This window comes from Scyliorhinus torazame, chromosome 11 (assembly GCF_047496885.1).
Source record: "Scyliorhinus torazame isolate Kashiwa2021f chromosome 11, sScyTor2.1, whole genome shotgun sequence".
NCBI lineage: Eukaryota > Metazoa > Chordata > Chondrichthyes > Carcharhiniformes > Scyliorhinidae > Scyliorhinus > Scyliorhinus torazame.
Window position 1 is genome coordinate 112,073,942 of NC_092717.1, and position 19,850 is coordinate 112,093,791.

At 45.0% G+C, this 19,850-nt stretch overlaps 1 protein-coding gene across 5 annotated transcripts in view; it reads right to left on the reverse strand.

The window, feature by feature from the left end:
• LOC140385450 (centrosome and spindle pole-associated protein 1-like) overlaps nucleotides 1-19,850 on the reverse strand; it is a 344,086-nt gene that overhangs the window by 177,204 nt on the left and 147,032 nt on the right. For all 5 annotated transcript variants that reach the window (XM_072467626.1, XM_072467627.1, XM_072467628.1 and 2 more), the window contains one exon: nucleotides 11,288-11,384. In XM_072467626.1, the coding sequence (XP_072323727.1) occupies nucleotides 11,288-11,384 (97 nt within the window). The remainder of the gene's footprint in view (nucleotides 1-11,287; nucleotides 11,385-19,850) is intronic.

Below are 19,850 nucleotides of genomic sequence, written 5' to 3' on the forward strand. Positions count from 1 at the left end.
GGATCGATTTTTATATCCTGAACAGGGCTCTACTGCGGGGGTGGTTGGTACCGAGTATTTGGCTATTGCTGTGTCGGACCATGCCCCACATTGGGTGGATCTACAGGTGTGCAAGGAAATGAATGAAAATGAAATGAAAATCGCTTATTGTCACAAGTAGGCTTCAAATGAAGTTACTGTGAAAAGCCCCTAGTCGCCACATTACGGCGCCTGTTCGGGGAGGCTGATACGGGAATTGAACCGTGCTGCTGGCCTGCCTTGGTTTGCTTTCAAAGCCAGCGATTTAGCCCTGTGCTAAACAGCTCCTGGAGAGGGGCCAGCGACCGCAATGCAGATTGAACGTAGGACTGTTAGCGGACGAGGGGGTGTGCGGGCGTGTGAGGGAGTCCATCCAGAACTATCTGGAAATAAACGACACGGGGGAATCTTGGCAGTAATGGTTTGGGAAGCGCTGAAGGCAATGGTTAGAGGGGAGCTAATATCGATACAGGCCCACAGGAGGAAGGTGGAGAGAGCAGAGATAGATAGGTTGGTTGGAGAAATATTCCAGGTAGACAGGAGATACGTGGAGGCCCCGGAGGCAGGGTTATTGAAGGGGCGGCGGAAGCTACAGATGGAGTTTGGTCTGTTGTCTACAGGGAAAACGGTGGAGCAGCTGAGGAAGGCGAGGGGGGCGATATACGAGTATGAAGAGAAGGCCAGTAGAATGCTTGCACACCAGCTAAGGAAAAGGGTGGCGGCCAGGGAGATAGGTAGAGTGAAGAACAGAGCTGGAAACACGGTCTTGGAACCAGCAGGGGCGAACGGGGCATTTAAGGAGTTTTACAGCCGGCTGTATGAGTCGGAACCCCCAGCTGGGGTGGAAGGGATGAGGCAGTTTCTGGGAGGACTGGGGTTTCAGAGGGTGGAGGAAGGGTTGGTGGATGGGCTGTTAGCCCCGATCGGGATTGAAGAAATATCAGAGGGGCTAGAGGCCATGCAGTCGGGTAAGGCCCCGAGAGCAGACGGTTACCCAATGGAATTTTACAAAATGTTCTCGGAGATGCTGGGCCCACTGCTGGTGAGGACATTTAATGAGGCATGGGAACGGGGGCTCTTCCCTTGACACAGGCCTCGATCTCACTGATCCTGAAGCGGGAGAAGGACCCTGAGCTATGCGGGTCATACAGGCTAATCTCCCTATTGAATGTTGATGCAAAACTGTTGGCTAAAATCTTGGCCTCAAGGATAGAAGATTGTGTCCCAGAGGTGATAGGGGAGGACCAGACGGGTTTTGTTAACGTTAGAAGGCTCCTAAACGTGATCATGATGCCCACAGAGGGGAGGGAGGTGTAAGTAGTGGTTGTGATGGATGCAGGAAAAGCCTTCGACTCGGTGGAATGAAACTAATTGTGGGAGGTGTTGGGCGGTTTGGGTCCGGTTGTTAAACCAGGCACCGGTGGAGAGAGTGTCCGAACGAATCAGTTGACGTCGGACTATTTTAAATTGCACCGGGGGACTAGGCAGGGATGCCCCCTCTTCCCACTGCTGTTTGCTTTGGCCATAGAGCCACTGGCGATGGTGCTAAGAGCCTCAAGGGACTGGAAGGAGTTGGTCCGAGGGGGATAGAACACAGGGTCTCGCTATACGCCCACAACCTGCTCCTGTATATTTCCGACCCGTTAGGGGGGGGGATGGGAGAGATTATGAGGATTTTAGGGGAATTTGGCCGGTTTTCAGGATACAAATTGAATATGGGGAAAAGCGAGGTGTTTGCAATCCGGGCAAGGGGGCAGGAGAGGAGATTGGGAGAGCTGCCGTTCAGAGTGGTGGGAGGGAGCTTTCATTATTTGGGAATCCAGGTGGCACGGGACTGGGGGCTGTTACATCAACTAAATTTGACCCGGCTAGTAGAACAGATGGAGGACTTTTGAAGGTGGGACATGCTCCCACTGTCACTAGCAGGGAGAGTACAGACCGTGACAATGACGGTCCTCTAGAGGTTTCGGTTTGTTTTTCAGTGCCTCACCATCTTTATCCCAAGAGCCTTTTTTAAACGGGTAATCAAGGTGATTTCGGATTTTTGTGTGGGCGGGTAAAACCACACGAGTAAAGGAAGTGTTGCTGGAGCGTGGCCGAGGGGAGGCTGGGTTGGCGCTGCCAAACTTTAGCGACTATTACTGGACGGCAAATATAGCCATGATTAGGAAGTGGGTAGTGTGGGGGGGGGGGGTATTGGAGCGAGTAGAGTCAGCATCATGCAAGGACACAAGTTTGGGGGCATTGGTAATGGCACCTCTGCTGTTCTCGCCAGCCCCGTACTCCTCAAGCCCGGTGGTAGTGGCGGCCCTGAGAATCTGGGGGCAATGGGGGAAGCATAAGAGAGTGGAGAGAGCATCGGTCTGGGCTCCAATTGGCAATAACCATCGGTTTGTACCGGGAAGGCTGGATGGGGGGTTTCGGAGATGGCAAAGAGCAGGGGTTGAGAGGATGGAGGAATCTATTTATAGATGGGAGCTTCTCCTGTTTGAAGGATTTAGAGGAGAAATTTGAACTGCCAGCAGGAAATGAATTCAGATATCACGGGTTTTTTTTGCCACGGCAGGTTTCAACCTTTCTGCTCCTACCGCGACGGGGGATACAGGACAGGGTGGTTTCCAGAACGGGGATGGGAGAGGGGAAGGTTTTGGATATTTATAAAGAACTCATGGAGTTGGAGGAAACGCAGACAGAGGAGCTAAAACGGAAATGGGAAGATGAGCTATGGGGGAGATAGGTGCAGGTCTTTGGACGGATGCGTTAAGCAGAATCAACACGTCCTCATCATGTGCCAGGCTCAGCCTGATTCAGTTTAAGGTCGTTCACCGGGCGCACATGACGGTGACCCGGATGAGCATGTTTTGGGGGATAGAGGACAGGTGTGCGAGATGTTCGGGAGGGCCAGCAAACCATGTCCATATGTTTTGGGCATGCCCGAAGATTAGGGGATTTTGGCAGGGTTTTACAGATGTCATGTCCACAGTGTTAAAAACAAGGGCGGTGCAGAGTCCAGAGGTGCTGAGTTTCAGAGTATCGGAAGATCCGGGAGTCCAGGGGGTGAGAGAAGCTGACATCTTGGCCTTTGCTTCCTTGGTAGCCCGGAGACAGGTATTGTTAGCGTGGAGGGACTCGAAGCCCCCAAATTCAGAGATCTGGCTTAGTGACATGGCTTGGTTTCTCAGACTTGAGAAAATAAAGTTCGACCTAAGAAGGTCAATGCTAGGGTTCGTCCGGAGGTGGCAGCCATTTGTCGACTTGTTTGGAGAAAACTAACTTCAGCAGAGGTGGGGGGAGGAGTTAGATTATTGTTTAGAGGAGGTGGGACTTGTGAGGGAGGGAGGCGGTCCTTGCACTATGTTTATATTTGAATTTGTACTGTTTACTGTTATTATTATAAAAGCCTTAATAAAATGTTTTTTTTTAAAGAAAATAACTTTTGAAAGTTCCTGTCTAATGCCATCAAAATTGGACTTGCCCCAATTTAGAATTCTAACTTTTGGGTCAGGCCTATCATTCTCCATAGCCATCTTAAAACTAATGGAATTATGGTCACTGGTCCCAAAGTGATCACTCACTAACACTTCCATCACATGCCCTTCCTTATTTCCCAAGAGGAGGTCAAGTTTTGTCCCCTCTCTAGTTGAGCCATCCACATACAGAATGAGAAATTCCTCCTGAATACACTCAACAAATTTCTCTCCATCCAAGCCCCTAATGCTATGGCTGCCCCAGTCAATGTTGGGAAAGTTAAAGTCCCCAACTATTACAACCCTATTTCTCTTGCAGCCATCTGCAATCTCCTTACATATTTGCTCCTCAATTTCCTGCTGCCTATTTGGGGGCCTGTAGTACAATCTTATCAAAGTGATCTCCCACTTCTTATTTTTTAGTTCTACCTATATAGACAGTAGGCGAACCCTCGGATATATACCCCTCAGTATTGCTGCGATATTCTCACTAATCAAAAGCGCAACTTCCCCTCCTCTCTTACCTGTTCTATCTTTCCGATAGCATCTGTACCCTGGAACATTGAGTTCCCAATCCTGACCCCCCCTTAGCCATGTTTTAGAAATAGCTATAATATCCCAGTCCCATGTACCCATCCATGCCCTGTGTTCATCTGCCTTGCCCATCAGGCTTCTTGCATTGAAATAAATGCAGTTTAATCTAGACTTCCCTTGCTCTCTGCCCTGTTTTGTCAGACCATCTGTCAGGTCATGTTTTGTGCACTCTCCCTGTGTTTTATTTTTCTTAGCCTCACTGAACCCATTCACTCTGTACTGTGGCCCTTTTTGATTTTTGACTTTGGTTTCTCTGCCTTTCACTTTCCCCCTTACTGCCTTTTGTCCCCACTTTAATTCCCCCCAACTTCCTGCATTGGTTCTCACCCCTGCCACATTAGTATAAACCCTCCCCAACAGCACTAGCAAACACTCCCCCGAGGATATTGGTTCCAGTCCTACCCAGTGCAGACTGGTCCAGTTTGTACTAGTCCTACCTTCCCCAGATGCGGTTCCAATGTCCTAGGAATTTGAAACCGTCCCTCTTGCACCAACTCTCAAGACACGTTTCACCTTACCTATACGGACATTCCTACTCTGACTAGCACTTGGCACTGGTAGCAATCCTGAGATTATTACCTTTGAGGTCCCACTTTTTAGTTTAACTCCTAACTCCCGAAATTCAGCTTGAAGCACCTCATTACATTTTTTACCTATATCGTTGGTGCCTATATGCACCACAACAACTGGCTGCTCACCCACCTGCTCCAGAATGTCCTGCAGCCACTCTGAGGCATCCTTAACCCTTGCGCCGGGGGGGGGGGGGGGGGGGGGGGGGGGGCAACATACCATCTTGGAGTCTTGTTTGCGTCTGCAGAAACGCCTGTCTATTCCCCTGACCATTGAGTCCCCTATCACTATAGCTCTACCACTCTTTTTCTTCCCTCCTGTGCAGCAGAGCCAGCCATGGTGCCATAAACCTGGCTGCTGCCACCTTCCCCTGGTGAGCCACCTCCCCCGACAGTATCCAAAACAGTATATCTATTTTGGAGAGAGATGACCACAGGGGACCCCTGCACGGTCTTCCTACTCTTCCTCTGTCTGGTGGTCACCCATTTCCTATCTCCCTCAGTAATTTTTTTAACTGCGGTGTGACCAACTCACTGAACATGCTATGCACAACTTCCTCAGCATTGTGGATGCTCCAAAGTAAATCCATTCGCAGCTCCAGAGCCATCAAGCAGTCTAACAGGAGCTGCAGTCAGACACACGTCTTGCACGTGAAGTAGCCAGAGACATCGGAGGGATCCCTGAATTCCCACATTGCACAAGAAGAACATGACATGGTTCTGCTGCCGCCTCTGCTGAATGATCTTCCTCCTGTTTGTCACTGGAGGGGTTCTTTGGCTACCCACAGTACAGTCGAGGTGACTGAGTTGATTTCTCCCAGAATCAATCTGCTGGCTGTGATATCCTTCTTTACCCCTGCATGTCCTCCTCATGGTGCCTTTTTTATTGGTTAGAGGAGAGGGAGACGCGGAAACACTAATGTAATGTTTTGGGCTTAACCGGTCCTTGACACTACTTCTTCGGCTACGCACAGAACAGTCGAAGTGACTGAGTTGACCTCTCCCAGGATCCTCTTCTGCCACCTCTGCTGGATGATGATCTTCCTCCTGTTTGTCACAGGAGGGCTACTTCGGTGATGAATGGATTATAGCTACAGATGTTTTTTACAAGCTGTCAATCAGACCACTACTCAAAAGCTACAAATGGCTTGCAGGCACAGCTGCTCTCCTTCTAGGAATGGACACGTGGAACTGCAAGGTAAGTAATACAGCTATAATGTTACTCACTGCCCCTTGTCTGGACTGCTGTTTAACATCCAGACAGGGGTCCCTCGGGGGGAGGGAGAGGCGGGATCGAGGATCTGTGTGAGGGGTCCCTTTGGGTCTCTCTATTAGAGGGGTCCGCCTAATAAAGGACCCTGTGGGTGGTCCCTCTATTACAGGGGTGCATGTGGGGCACTCTCCCTATTACAGGAGTCTCTGTGTGGGGTCTCCCTATTACAGGGGTCCCTGTGGGGGTCCCCCTATTACAAGGGTCCCTTTTTAAAAAAAAGAAAACAGGAAAAAAAAAAAATCAAAAACGCAAAGCTTTGCCATTTTTCACAATTTCAGCTATCCAGTCAGGTCCCTAATACATGTGCACAAAACATAAAACAAAAAGGAAATTATAAAGCATTTCTTAATTAATACTGAACATCTCATTAGTTATGCAGTTATAATGGACCAGCATGTCTGTAAACTAAAATAACTGAGATTAATAAATTTATAAAGGGAGAAGAAATTGCTGAAAATTATAAGTGAACTATAGATATTGCATTACAGTTTTAGTTCTGTATGATATCTAGTATATCACCTTTGTATATATAGTATATCATCTTTGTATACATGAATGATCATGTAGTATAGTTTGTAATTATAGCATCCAGCTACTAGATGGAGTAAGAGCACATCGCATATGCCACATGGTGGTTGGTGTATTCTTGAAGTGAGTTAGTGGAGAGGTTAGAGACAGTCCTCATTTTTCAGCAGTTCTGTGTATTGTCGTTATTTGATCTAATACTTAGCTTTTTCGGCATACTTAAGAATTCACAATTTACAGCGTAGTGTAAATAAACTGACTTTGATTCAGTTTGCACGTTCTTTGTAGCAACACTACAACCTTAATATGAAACAAACAAAGAACATAAATAGTGTACCTTGTGGCAGATAAAAGATGAAGGCTGGCAGATAAAAGATGAAGGCTTGAAGACTCCACAACACCTGCGCACATCGGCTAATGTAGATGCAAAATAGCGTGTTTTTAGACAGAAGTTCATGCTGTACGTACAGGCTCTTGGCTTACAAGATGCCTCAGACAAGAATAAAATTTCAGTTCTTTTAACCATTGTGGGTCCCTAGACAATTGAATTATTTAACTCTTTTCAATTTGACACGGAGGAGGACAAAAAGAGCTGTAAGAAGGTAATAGAGCAATTTGATCATCATTGTAACCCTCAAAACTAACAAGACCTTCAAAAGGTATATTTTTCGGAAGTGTGCAGAAAACAGGAGAAATAGATAGCTTCATCACGGATCTGAAGTTAAAAGCGCAGACCTGCAACTTCGCAGAGCTACATGATTCATTAGTCAGAGACCAGATCGTGTATCACCTCCAGAGTGATAAACTTCGTGAGCTTCTGTTCAAAGAATCCGAATTAAAGCTCGCTGATGCGATTAAAATGTGCAAAGCAAGAGAAGCAGCATTGAAAAGAACAGAGATTCATCTCCATGAAAATGGCAGGAAAATGGCAGCTTCCAGTGATAACATTAATGCTGTGTCGCAGTTCAACCAAAACGTGGTCCGATGTTGAAGACACCATTTCGTGTAAGAGGTGTGGAAAGACTCGCCCACTACGAAAATGTCCTGCATATGGAAAAATATGTGCCAAATGTGGCAAAAAGAACCATTTTGCGCAACAATGCATGTCCAGTAAGATGCAACAAGCGACAAAGGTTAATGAAATCCATGAAATGCTGAAGATAAAAAAAATACATCAGTGACAGATAAATTAACTGAAAACAAGCAATATATTGATGAAAGTATGAGACTAGACGATACATTTTAGTCTACGCCAATGAAGAATCGAAAATAGAGAAAACTTAAAAAGAAATCTCAATATTTTAAAATATGGATGATTGGAAAAGTCCGATAATAATCAACAAAACTCTCATTGATATGAACTTGGATACTGGCACTAAAGCGAATCTAATAAATCAAAACGATGTAAAAAAAAAAAAAATTAACGTTAAACCAGTATTAGAAGGCAGACACCATAATTTAAAAGACTATAACAGAAAACAAATAGCGACCTTCGAAACCTGCGAACTGCAGATCGAAGTTAAACAACAAAGATTTTTCATCAAGTTTGCAAATGTACAAGCAAATAAAACGTCTTTATTAGGTGCTGAAGCGTGCGAGAAATTACAGTTAGTACAAAGAGTATGCACCATGTGTGCATGAAAGACAACCAGTGCTAGGCATTGGAAGCCATAACCACCAAATTCCCAGAAGTATTTACTGGAATAGATGCATTGCCATTCGAGTATAAAATATGATTAAAAGAAAATACGAGTCCTGTAATTCACCCACTAGGACGAGTTCCAGTGTCATTGAGAGAATGGTTAAAGCATGAGCTGGAGAGGATGCAGCGACTGAGAGTGATCGAGCGAGTCGAGGAACCAACAGAATGGGTTAGCTCAATGGTGTGTTTCTCAAAGAATGGAGAACTGCGCATCTGTATGGATCCCAAAGATTTAAATCTGAACATTAAACGGGAGCATTACCCAATACTGACACGAGAGGAGATCACCAGCGAAATGGCGAATGCTACAATCTTTAGCAAGCTAGATGCATCGCGAGGATTCTGGCAATTAAAACAAGACCAAGAAAGCACAAGACTGTGCACATTCAGTACTCCATTTGGTCGGTATTGTTTCCTACGAATGCCGTTTGGCATAACATCAGCATCTGAAGTGTTCCACAGGGCAATGGAGCACACTGTTGAAAACCTACTAGGAGTAAGACTGTACATAGGTGACATTGTCACACGAGCATCTACAATGGAAGAACACAATAAAAGGCTATGGAAGGTAATGAATAGGATAAAGCAGTTTAGGATAAAGCAGTTTGGGCTAAAGCTGAACAAAGAAAAATGCCAGATAGCAGTTAAAGTGATAATGTTCCTGGGAGACAGATTTTCAGCGAAGGGAGTTCAGACAGATCCCAAGAAAGTTAAAGCCATTGTGAACATGCCTCAACCCGGAGATAAGAAAGCAGTCTTATGGCTATTAGGCATGGTGAACTTCATAGGAAAGTTTATACGTAACCTGGCATCCAGGGCGACAAACCTAAGAAATCATTCCCAGTCGCTGCATCCTCTCCAGCTCATTTGAATGGGATGAGAACCATACCAAAGAGTGGGAAGATTTAAAAAAGGTTTTAAGACAACACCCTTATTGTCATTTTTCACCCGGAGAGGCAGACAAAAATATCAACTTATGCAAGCAAGATTGGCCTGGAAGCAGTGTTGATGCAACTGGACGAAGATGCAATATGGAGACCAATAGCTTACGCATTGCGTACGATGACTGCAATGGAAACACGTTATGCCCTGATCGAGAAGAAGTGTCTTGGGTTGGTAAACAGGTCTGGATAAGTTCCATAATTATGTCTATGGACTACATACTTTCACGGTGGAAAGGTACCACAGACCTTTGGTAGCTATAATTTTAAAAAACTAATGAAATGTCACCTCGGATACAGAGGATGATGATGCGTCTTCAGTGGTACGATTTCAACTTGACGTATGTACCAGGAAAACGTTTAGTCGTTGCTGATGCTTTATCCAGAGCAACAAAGAATGACGAGCAACAGATATCATGGAATTCATACAGGAGAAAGTTGACTTGATCATGGAAACATTACCAGTTTCGGATGAGAAGTCAAGATTGATACATTCAGAGACATGAAAGGATGCGACTCTACAGAAGGTGATCCGGTACCTAGGTGAAGGGTGGCCTAGAGGATCGTGTTCTCGCTACTGGAACATAAAAAATGAGCTTAGCTATGCTGATGGGTTCGTTCTCAGAACCAGTAGAATAGTAATAACGAAATCATTGCAATCCATGATCTTAGAGAAGATTCATGAGGGCCATTTGGGCAACGAGAAGTGCAAGAGGAGAGCTCGGGAATCGGTGTACTGGCCTAGGATCAACCAGGACGTACAAGAGACTGTTGAAAAGTGTGCAACAGGTCAGCAATTCCAGGACCAACAGCAGAAACAGCAAATTATGCCAAGCTAACAAATAAATCATCCTTGGAAGAAAATAGGAATCAACTATCCAGATGTGGTCAAACTTGCAAGTTCGAGTGCAGCTTGTGTGATAAAGATCACAAAGGAAATTTTCGCTCGTCCCGGAATTCAGCACGATTTTCAGCACACAGCCTCATGTCCACACTACCCGCAGTCAAACAGGAAGGCCGAAAAAGGTGTCCAGATTGTGAAGGGTCTACGAAGGAAAGAAATAGAATCTTGTTCACATCCATTTTTAGCACTACTGACACATAAAGCTACACCATTTAGTCATGAAGCATCACCAGCGCAACTGTTGATGAACAGATCCTTAAGAACCACAGTTCCGAAGGCACTTGAGAAAGACAAAGCAACAAATGCAACCATACACATGACGTAACAACAGAAAAAAATGCAAAAGAAATACTATGATAGGTGAGTAAAGAACTATCTAAATTGGAACCAGGCGATATGGTAAGAGCTGATACATCAACTGGATGGTCAAGGATTGCTAAAGTCATCAGACAAGCAGGTCCACAATCTTACATAATCCTGACAGAGCAAGGTAATAGTCTAAGAAGACTCAAAGACAAGACAACTGAAGCTTTTTGATACAACCAATTGTGAATGAGGAAGACACTTGGCCTAAAGCAACAGAAACGACAAATATGAATACAGGTACACATGAAGAGACAATAACGAATCTCAATGAAGATGTTCAGGCTGCAACTCTGATTCCACAGCAATCTATATCAAGTCCGACTAGAGTACTGAGAAGATCGTAACTAATTAGGAAGAAGCCTGATCGGTTAAATCCTTGAACACTTTGCATGTGTATTGAAACCGATCATCATCTAAGTGAATGTAATTGTGAATATACATTTTGAATGTAATGTAAACTTCAAAATTTGCAAAGAAAGGGGGATGTAATGATGTCTAGTGTATCATCTTTGTATATATGAATGATCATGTAGACTAGTGTGTAATTACAGCATCTAACCACTAGATGGAGTAAGAGCACATCGCACGTGCCACACAGTGGTCAGTGTGTTCTTGAAGTGAGTTAGTGGAGGGGTTAGAGACGGTCGTGTTTTTTCAGTATTCTGCGTATTGTCATTATTTGATCTAATATTTAGCTTTTTCGGCATACTTAAGAATTCACAATTTATAGTGTAGTATAAATAAATTGACTTTGATTTAGTACAAAGTCTGCATGTTCTTTGTAGCAACACTACAACCTTAATAATATTAATTTAAAAGAACAAAGAACATCACAAGTGCCAGTACTAATAGCCTTTAGGCATTGGTATTGTGTCCTTGACTGTAAGCCTAAACATTTATAAAGTAATTTTGTTCAACTATAAATTACCGTATCTTGTTTTTCCGTTTTTCTGATATTTGGTCCAACAATTCCTGTCTGTATCTCTCCCTTCTCCTCCTTTGCGCACTCTCTCGCTCATTGTTACCTAAAGATTATGATTGATATTAAAATTGCACCATTCTTTTCCCAAATTTAACTAAAAAAAAGATTCTCCAAGCATCTAATTACATAACAAGCAATCCACTAATTTAGATCATTCAACAACTAATAAGAAACACAAAAGTCTCCCATTTTGTAAGTAGTGACTTGTTCAGCAGTGTTTAATTTGATTTTTGAACCCTCCAGTCGATGAAAGGAGTTTAGAATGGTGTCTGTACATTGCATGCAGAGGTGGGTGAAACTAAGTAACGTAACAGTTAACATGTCAGAATAAGTTGTGCTGGTGGGAGAAACTAAGTAATGTTACAGTTAACATGCCAAAATAAGGTGTGCTTCAAGAGGCTCTGCACACGTGTTGCATTTTTTTTCACTTCATTTAAAAAAAAGATTTTTATTGGAATTCTGCCATTCTTAACCATAGTTTACAGAAAGAGATTATCGTGTATTTACATTTCCTTCCCCCCGCCCACATCGGTTAGCCCCGCCCGCCATCTCCTCCCCTCCCCTGTTTAGGTGATCCCTTGGTGTCATATCTTGGTGGGATTTTATTTGTTTGCTTGTGCCAGCACCAGCAGGGGCCTAGGTCATGTCACTGGTTGTTTGTTTGCCAGTTGGAATGGAGTTTTCCGCTCGCCCTGGGATCCTTCGTCCCTGCTGCAGGGGTCGGTCTTTGTGTACTTGTTCTAGGCCCCGCCAGTGACAATTCCGACTGTTCCCGTCATCCCCCCTGTCCTCTCCCTACCCTCCTTCCTTTCTTCTTTCCTGTTTTTTGGTGCCTCAGTGACCACCTCCCTCGCTCTATTGGCTGTTGGCTTCAAACAGGTCTTGAAACAAATTGATGAATGGCTTCCACGTCTTGTGGAAGCCCTCCTCCGACACTCGAATGGTGAATTTTGTTTTCTCCAGGTGGTGAAATTCGGACAGGTCGGCCAGCCAGTCTGCTGATCGCCAGCCGAGCAGGATTCATCGATGTGCAATTAAGGAAGCAAAGGCAAGGGCCTTGGCCCCCATTCCCCTTAAATAGTTCTGGCTGGTCTGATACCGCAAAGACTGCCACATACAGGCTTGGCTCCACCCTAACCCCCCCCCGCACCATTGCCACAGATGGGGGGAGATAATGGACTCTGCCAGGGTGGTCAGATTCCATTTGTGGATCCGTGTCCAGTCACGGCTGTTGCATATATGACCATAACCACTGGACCAACAACCTGGAACTCCCTCTTCTAACAGAATTTGGGATTACCCTCACCACATGGCCTACAGCAGTTCAAAAAGGCCCAGGAGCACCATCTCAAGGGCTACAAAGATGAGCAACAAATGCCAGCCTCGTCAGCCATCCACGCATACTTCGAAACATTTTATTTAAAAAGCACAACTGCCAGTTGGAAAATCTTGAACAGAGAACTGTCAACAATATCTACCATTTAATATGAAGAAGATTTCATGTTAGGTTTGAGAATATTCCAGCAAGTCAAGTCAACCTAGGCCCAACAACCGGTGGCCACGGGACGCCAAAGTCTGCATCCTCCATTGCGTTCCTCATGATGAAATTGATAACCAAGAGAAAAAGGAATGGTGAGATTATGTAGCCTTGCTATACTTCTGTAATGTTAAAGGAGTCCATGGTGCCCATTCTGGTGTTGTCATGATAGAAGGCTTGGGAAATGTTAATGTACCACTTTGGGATGCCATACTGTCTTGCGATGCACCAGAGTGACTGGCAATGGATTATATTAAAAGTCTTCTTGTAATTATTGAAATTGATAGAAAGTAGCTTCTGATACTCTTGGCTCTGTGTATTCCTGAGCATAAGGATCAACTCTCAGTACAATCTGTCAGCCCAGAAAACTGCCTGTTCTTCACGAAGGGTACCGTCTAATTCTGCTTTTAAACTGTTGAGGAACACTATGCTGAAGACCTTGCGAAGTAGTGACAGCAATGTTATGCCCCATCAAGTTGTTGAGTTGCTGAAGTTTCCTTTCTTCGGCAGCTTTACGATTACCCCTCACTTCCAGTCATCTGTAATTTCCTCTGCAATCCAGATCTTTTTGAACAAGGCCGTGAGCTCTTTGGTAACAGTGTTCTTGAAATGTTTCAACAGTGCTGCTGGTATCTCATCAATTCCAAGTGCTTTGTTCTTGTTCAGGCTTTTGATGGCTCTTTGGATCTCTGATCTGGCAATTCTTCCCCAGGTTGATGTTCAGCTGCTGAGGTGCAGTGGTGTCACCGAACTGGAACGTGGAGCTGGGCTGGTTGAGATTCTCTTGAAAATGTTCCACCTCATCCATCAATAACATTCTACCTACCTTGCGTTTGATTAGTACAGTGGTTTTGCAGGCCAAAGAATTGTGCGTGCTCCAAAACATAACCACCAGTCTTGAAGTAGTGGTGCCAAGGTTGGTCCTCATGTCAGCTGCAAGATGACAAAGACAGTGATGGCTGGACAACAACAAGGCCCTCCCATTACCATTGGGATGAACAGATAATGGAGGATGTTGACCACTTCCCCTACCTAGGAAGCAACATCTCCAAGGTTGACGTCTGCACAAGAATTAGCAAAGCAGTATTGGTCTTCCAGTTGCTCCAGGTGGTCTGGGCATCCAACACCATCAATATGACCATGAAGTGCAACTCTACATGTCCACTGTAGTACAAACTCCAATCTATGCCAGCAAGACATGGAAGACAATTGCAAAACTGTTGCTCAGATCCACCAACGTTGCCCAAGGAAGATCCTGGACATGGCATGAAGAGACAACATCACCCTGGGAGCTTTGATAACGGCTCCTTTGCTGTTCTCGCCGACCCATTACTCCACAAGTCCGGTGGTGGTGGCGACACTGAGGACCTGGGGACAGTGGAGGTACAAGAAGCGTCAGTCTGGACCCCGATATGCAACAACCACAGGTTTGTCCCAGGTAGGTTGGATGGTGGGTTCCAGACATGGCATAGGGCAGGCATCAGAAGGATGGGAGATCTGTTCATAGATGGAAGCTTTCCCAGTTTGAAGGCGCTAGAGGACAAATTTAATCTGCCGTCAGGAAATGCCTTTAATTATCTGCAAGTACGAGCCCTCCTGAAAAAACAGGTAGTGGCCTTTCCGACGCTGCCGCCACTGAGGATACAGGACAGGGTGGTCTCCGGCACCTGGGTAGGGGAGGGGAAGGTGTTGGATATCTACCAGGAACTACAGGAGGCTGAGGAAACCCCGGTGGAGGAGCTCAAGGGCAAGTGGGAGGAGGAGCTAGGTGAGGAGTTGGAAGCGGGTCTGTGGGCAGAGGTCCTGGGCAGGGTTAATTCCTCATGTGCCAGGCTCAGTGTAATTCAATTTAAGGTGGTCCACCGGGCACACATGACGGCAGTGAGAATGAGCAAGTTTTTTGAGGTAGAAGACAGCTGTACGAAGTGCAAAGGCAGCCCTGCAAACCATGTCCATATGTTTTGGGCATGCACGGAGAGAGTTCTGGCAAGGGTTCACGAGGGCAATGTCCAAGGTGCTTAACGCACGGGTGGTGCCGAGTCCAGAGATAGCGATCTTTGGAGTGTCAGAAGACCCGGGAGTTCTGGGGGCGAAAGAGGCTGATGTCTTGGCCTTTGCCTCCCTAGTAGCCCGAAGACGGATTTTATTGATGTGGCGGGACTCGAGTATAGAGACTTGGGTTAACGACATGGCTGGGTTTCTCAGCCTCGAGAAAATACGCTAAGGTTCTCTCGGAGGTGGCAGCCGTTCGACGACTTTCTCGGGGAAAATTAAAATGGCAGCAGCAGCAGCAATCTGTGGGGGGGCAGGGGTGGGGAGTGAGTGCTTCATTGGGTGGTGTGGGAAGACTGAGTTGCATGGGGTAATGTCTATTTAATTGTAATTGTATATTCTCTTTTTGCACTATGTTAATGTTCACTCTATTTTGTTTTGTTATTATTGTTACTACTGTTTTATTATGAAAAATTCTGCATAAACTTAATTTTTAAAAAATGTTTTAAAAGAGACAACATCACCAGCAAAGTAGTATTGACGAATGTGATATAAAATAATTGTTTTAGAGATATTAGTTACTTTAATGTAGAGATAGGCCAGTCTCATTTTGGTGAATTCACAGACAAAGGATTTCAGAACGCATGGCAAAGCAAGGAGGAGGTGTGTCCAGCTACGGAGGGGGAAAGGATGCTGGGTAATAGGGGGCCAGAGGAAGGGATTGGAAGTGAGCCAATTAGGATGTATGGCCAGGTCAGGAGAGGTATAGGATGACCTATGGGAATCGTGTATGTGAAACTTGATGCCATTTGTGTGTATCAGTAGAGATTCCTTTGTCCTACAGACTCACTTGATTCCGGAGGTACAGAAAGCAAGATGTGTTTTGTACCGCTGTGAACTGAGTCAGGCTTGCAAGTCAAATAAAATAACTAATGCTGTACCTGCAAATCCATCTCGACTTTTATTGAGGCCAGACTGACGGGTAAAGAAATTTGTGTTTTGTCAGTATGACAGAACTAATCAGAAGAGACTGCGGGATGTGGGTGATGGAAAGACGACTGAGAATGGTAGGACATATATTTTGCCTACCGGACACCTCTCAGAGTGGCAAGAGAATGGACATCACCAAATATAAAAAGAGGACATGGCTAGCCAAAGACAACCAGACGAAGTACATTCATCAGGAGCTTCAAGAGCAGGACAACACCTGGGTTGGAGCAAAATAAATTGCGATGGATCAGGGCTGTTGGCAGTCATGCTGCTTATTGTCTTTCATGGGACTGTGTTACCACACCCTGACTAGCGCGCAGTCAATTCCAGCCCCATTTGTCCCAGAGTCCCAAATAATTGAAATTAACAAATAATTCTTAGAAAATACTTGAAGTCTCTTGCCTTTGGCTGCCCAATAACTACATTTGCCAAATTTATAAATATAAACAATTAATTTTTATTAATAACAATAACTGAAAATACAGCAAATACAAATGGTTAATTAAATTGCATTCCTAACCCCCTATTTAACACCCTCTATACACATATAATACAGACAAACACAGGGGGGGGGAAAGAGGGGGGAAAAATAATGATGAAAATAAAAGGAGTCTTTATTTCAGATGAACTCTTCCAGTACACCTTTCTTCAATCTAAGCCTTCAGCTGGAGGTTTTTGTTTTCAGTTTGTAATGGTTTTCACTGTAGATTCAACCAGCTTCAGATGAGAGAGTGAGAGAGTGAGAGAGTGAGAGGGAGAGAGGGAGAGAGGGAGAGAGGGAGAGAGGGAGAGAGGGAGAGAGGGAGAGAGGGAGAGTGGGAGAGTGGGAGAGTGGGAGAGTGGGAGAGTGGGAGAGTGGGAGAGTGGGAGAGTGGGAGAGTGGGAGAGAGGGAGAGAGGGAGAGAGGGAGAGAGGGAGAGAGGGAGAGTGGGAGAGTGGGAGAGTGGGAGAGAGGGGGAGAGGGGGAGAGGGGGAGAGGGGGAGAAAGAGAGAGAGTCACTTCTTGCGTCCTCTGAAAGCCATCCCATTTGGGTAGGACCCAATCACCTGTTGCTGATTCACCTGAGGAAGGAGGAGTGCTCCGAAAGCTAGTGATTTGAAACAAACCTGTTGGACTTTAACCTGGCGTTGTAAGATTTGTGCTCACCCCAGTCCAACACCGGCATCTCCACATCACCTGTTGCTGGGCAGAATACGGCCATTGGCCAATTCATTGGCCACCAGCCAGCCAATGGAACTGAATCCCTCCAATCTCTTAGGTGCCAAAAAATCTGAGTTCTGCTGTTCAAAGACTAGCACAGCGTTCTAGTTTGACCTTTTGAATTCCTCACTTCCTCTGCTCAATTTAAAGTTTTATGTCCATTAAACATCCATGGATCAAAAATTATAATGGCAAAGTAAAAGAAATGTGAAATAAGGGGAATCAACAGGAAGAGCCCTTACAACTGGAGGAACTAAGTTTAATCAACCTATGTGCACGGAAGCACAAATGGCTAGCACTGTGGCTTCACAACGCCAGGGTCCCAGGTTCGATTCCCCGCTAGGTCACTGTCTGTGAGGAGTCTGCACGTTATCCCCGTGTCTGCGTGGGTTCCCTCCGGGTGCTCCAGTTTCCTCCCACAGTCCAAAGACGGGCAGGTTAGGCAGATTGGCCATGCTAAATTGCCCTTAGTGTCCAAAAAGGTTAGGAGTTATTGGGTTACGGGGACAGGGTGGAAGTGAGGGCTTAAGTTGGTCGGTGCAGACTCGATGAGCCGAATGGCCTCCTTCTGCACTCTATGTTCTATTTCACACATTTTAAATATATCTTTACTATAGAGTTGTGAGACATATCAATTTAATCACAAAAAGGTGAATTAAATTTTTATTTTTTATTTTTATTTTTTTTAAAGTGAATTAGGAGTTCTTAAACTGTGAGAATCACCATTAATTTTGTTCCAGCTACAAATGTCAGTCTTATTTGAAATTAAAAAATAACTAACACAAACTTAAAATAGTTGCATTTCTCCAAGGTCAGTTGCTTCATTTAATGGACTGTATTTTTAAAAAGTCAAAATCTAATTCCAATCCCATGTGCTTTTATTTTTGTTAATAATTCCTTGTGTGGAACTTTTTTTAAAACATCTTCTGGCAGTCCACCTGAACAATATCCATTATACCTTCCTTCATGGAACCACAGCATAATCAGAGGACAGAATTCTTTGTGAACCAAGTGCTAAGTTAGAGATTTGGTGTAAGTAGGATCCCTCTGGCAAATATTTCTAAGCTGTAAGTTATATCAGTCAGACTTTGACTTTGAACTTCATACTGCAAGCCAGTTAAGACACCTAATAACAGAAACCGCCTGGCAATGGCAATTATCTGACAATCAACTGAAAATGATTGCCTGTATAGGCGTTAGCTACTTAGCTGACTTTGCAGTTGCAATTTGGGTGTGAGCCCTCAGCTCTCCATGAAGGTAGACATGTTTTGATACTGTACAGAGTAATTAGAGGACAGAGTGCTTAACCAAGTGGTAAGCCAGTTATTTGCTGCAGGTGGGAATTTATTACAGAGGGAGAGCTCTTCTTTTGTCTGCAAGCTCAGAGAATGCAATGTAATCAATACCTCTTTGACTAATTAAATTAATAATTGATGACAGGGGCAGCAGTATGCAACGACCGCAGCATGTGGGAATCTGTGAAATGAATTGCAGTCCTGGACAACATACCTGTAATAAGCATCTACAGTTTGAGCAACATTACCCCCGAGTTACTGAGCTGGAGTTGCAGACATTGTGGGGCATCGGGGAAAGGGACTTGGACATTTTGTTCCAGGAGGCAATCGCACCCCTTGGGTGAATTAGAACTTTAGTCGATCAGTAGTTAGTGCAAGAGGCTGTAACTGAGCCAGGCATGTATGGGGTCCAGTAGTGACTCAGGAGTCTCAGCCCTTGATTTTGACCAACAGATGAGGTGTTTGCTGTGTGGATGAGAACAAGAACTGGAGTTTGGATGAGCACTATGGTGTAGAATACCATTCAAATGGAGAGACTGAAAAGGAATCTGGTTTTGATAGGCAACAGTATAGTTAGCAGGAATAGATACTGTTCCTGTAGCCACGACTGGAAGCTCCGCTCAGCTACACGGTGCCTGGGAGAAGGATATCTCCTCGCAGCTGGAGGGGTAGTGTAGGGTATGGGATAAAGGATGCAGTTCTTGTGATTCACAGCAAGGTAGGTCCATTCAGGGAATAATAGAAAAAACAAATTAATGGCTCTACATCTGAATGCATAAAGCACCCACAATAAGATTGTTCAACTAGTTGCACAAATAGAGATAAATGGTTTAGATCTACTCGCCATTACAGAGAGATGATTACCTGTAAATGTTGATTCTGTGACTTCCAGTGCCGTCCATGAAGTGAGTGGTTGCACATTAGATAACATGGGAGGTGCTGGTGTGGCACAGTTGGTTGGGGGGATAGTGGCCGTCATCTTGAGGAAGTCTGGAAGATGGGCCTGGAGGAGCTCATTGAACAGGGATATGGCTGACCGGGGTGGGGGTGGAGAGGTCTGGACCCCTCCGACCAGACTGATAGCCTGGAATGTTAGGAGACTGAATGGGCCGATCAAGCGGTCCTGCATCTCTGCACACTTAAGAGTTTGAATGCAGATGTGGTGTTCATGCAAGAGACTCATTTAAAAGTTGCAGATCAAGCAAGGTTGAGAAAAGCGTGGGTGGGGCAAGTGTTTAATTGAGAACTGAATATGAAGACAAGGGGGGTAGTGGTGTTGCTAAGTAAGAGGGTGCCGTTTTTGCCTGGTAGTATTGTGGTGGATCCTGGGGGTAGATTTATGATGGTGAGCATGAAGTTGGAGGTGGGCCCCATGGTGCTGGTGAATATATATGTCCCCAACTAGGACGATGGTGGAGTTTGTGAAGAAGGTGTTGGTGCAGATTCAGGACCTTGACACACACCGGTTGATTACGTGGGAGGTAGAGGGAGTTG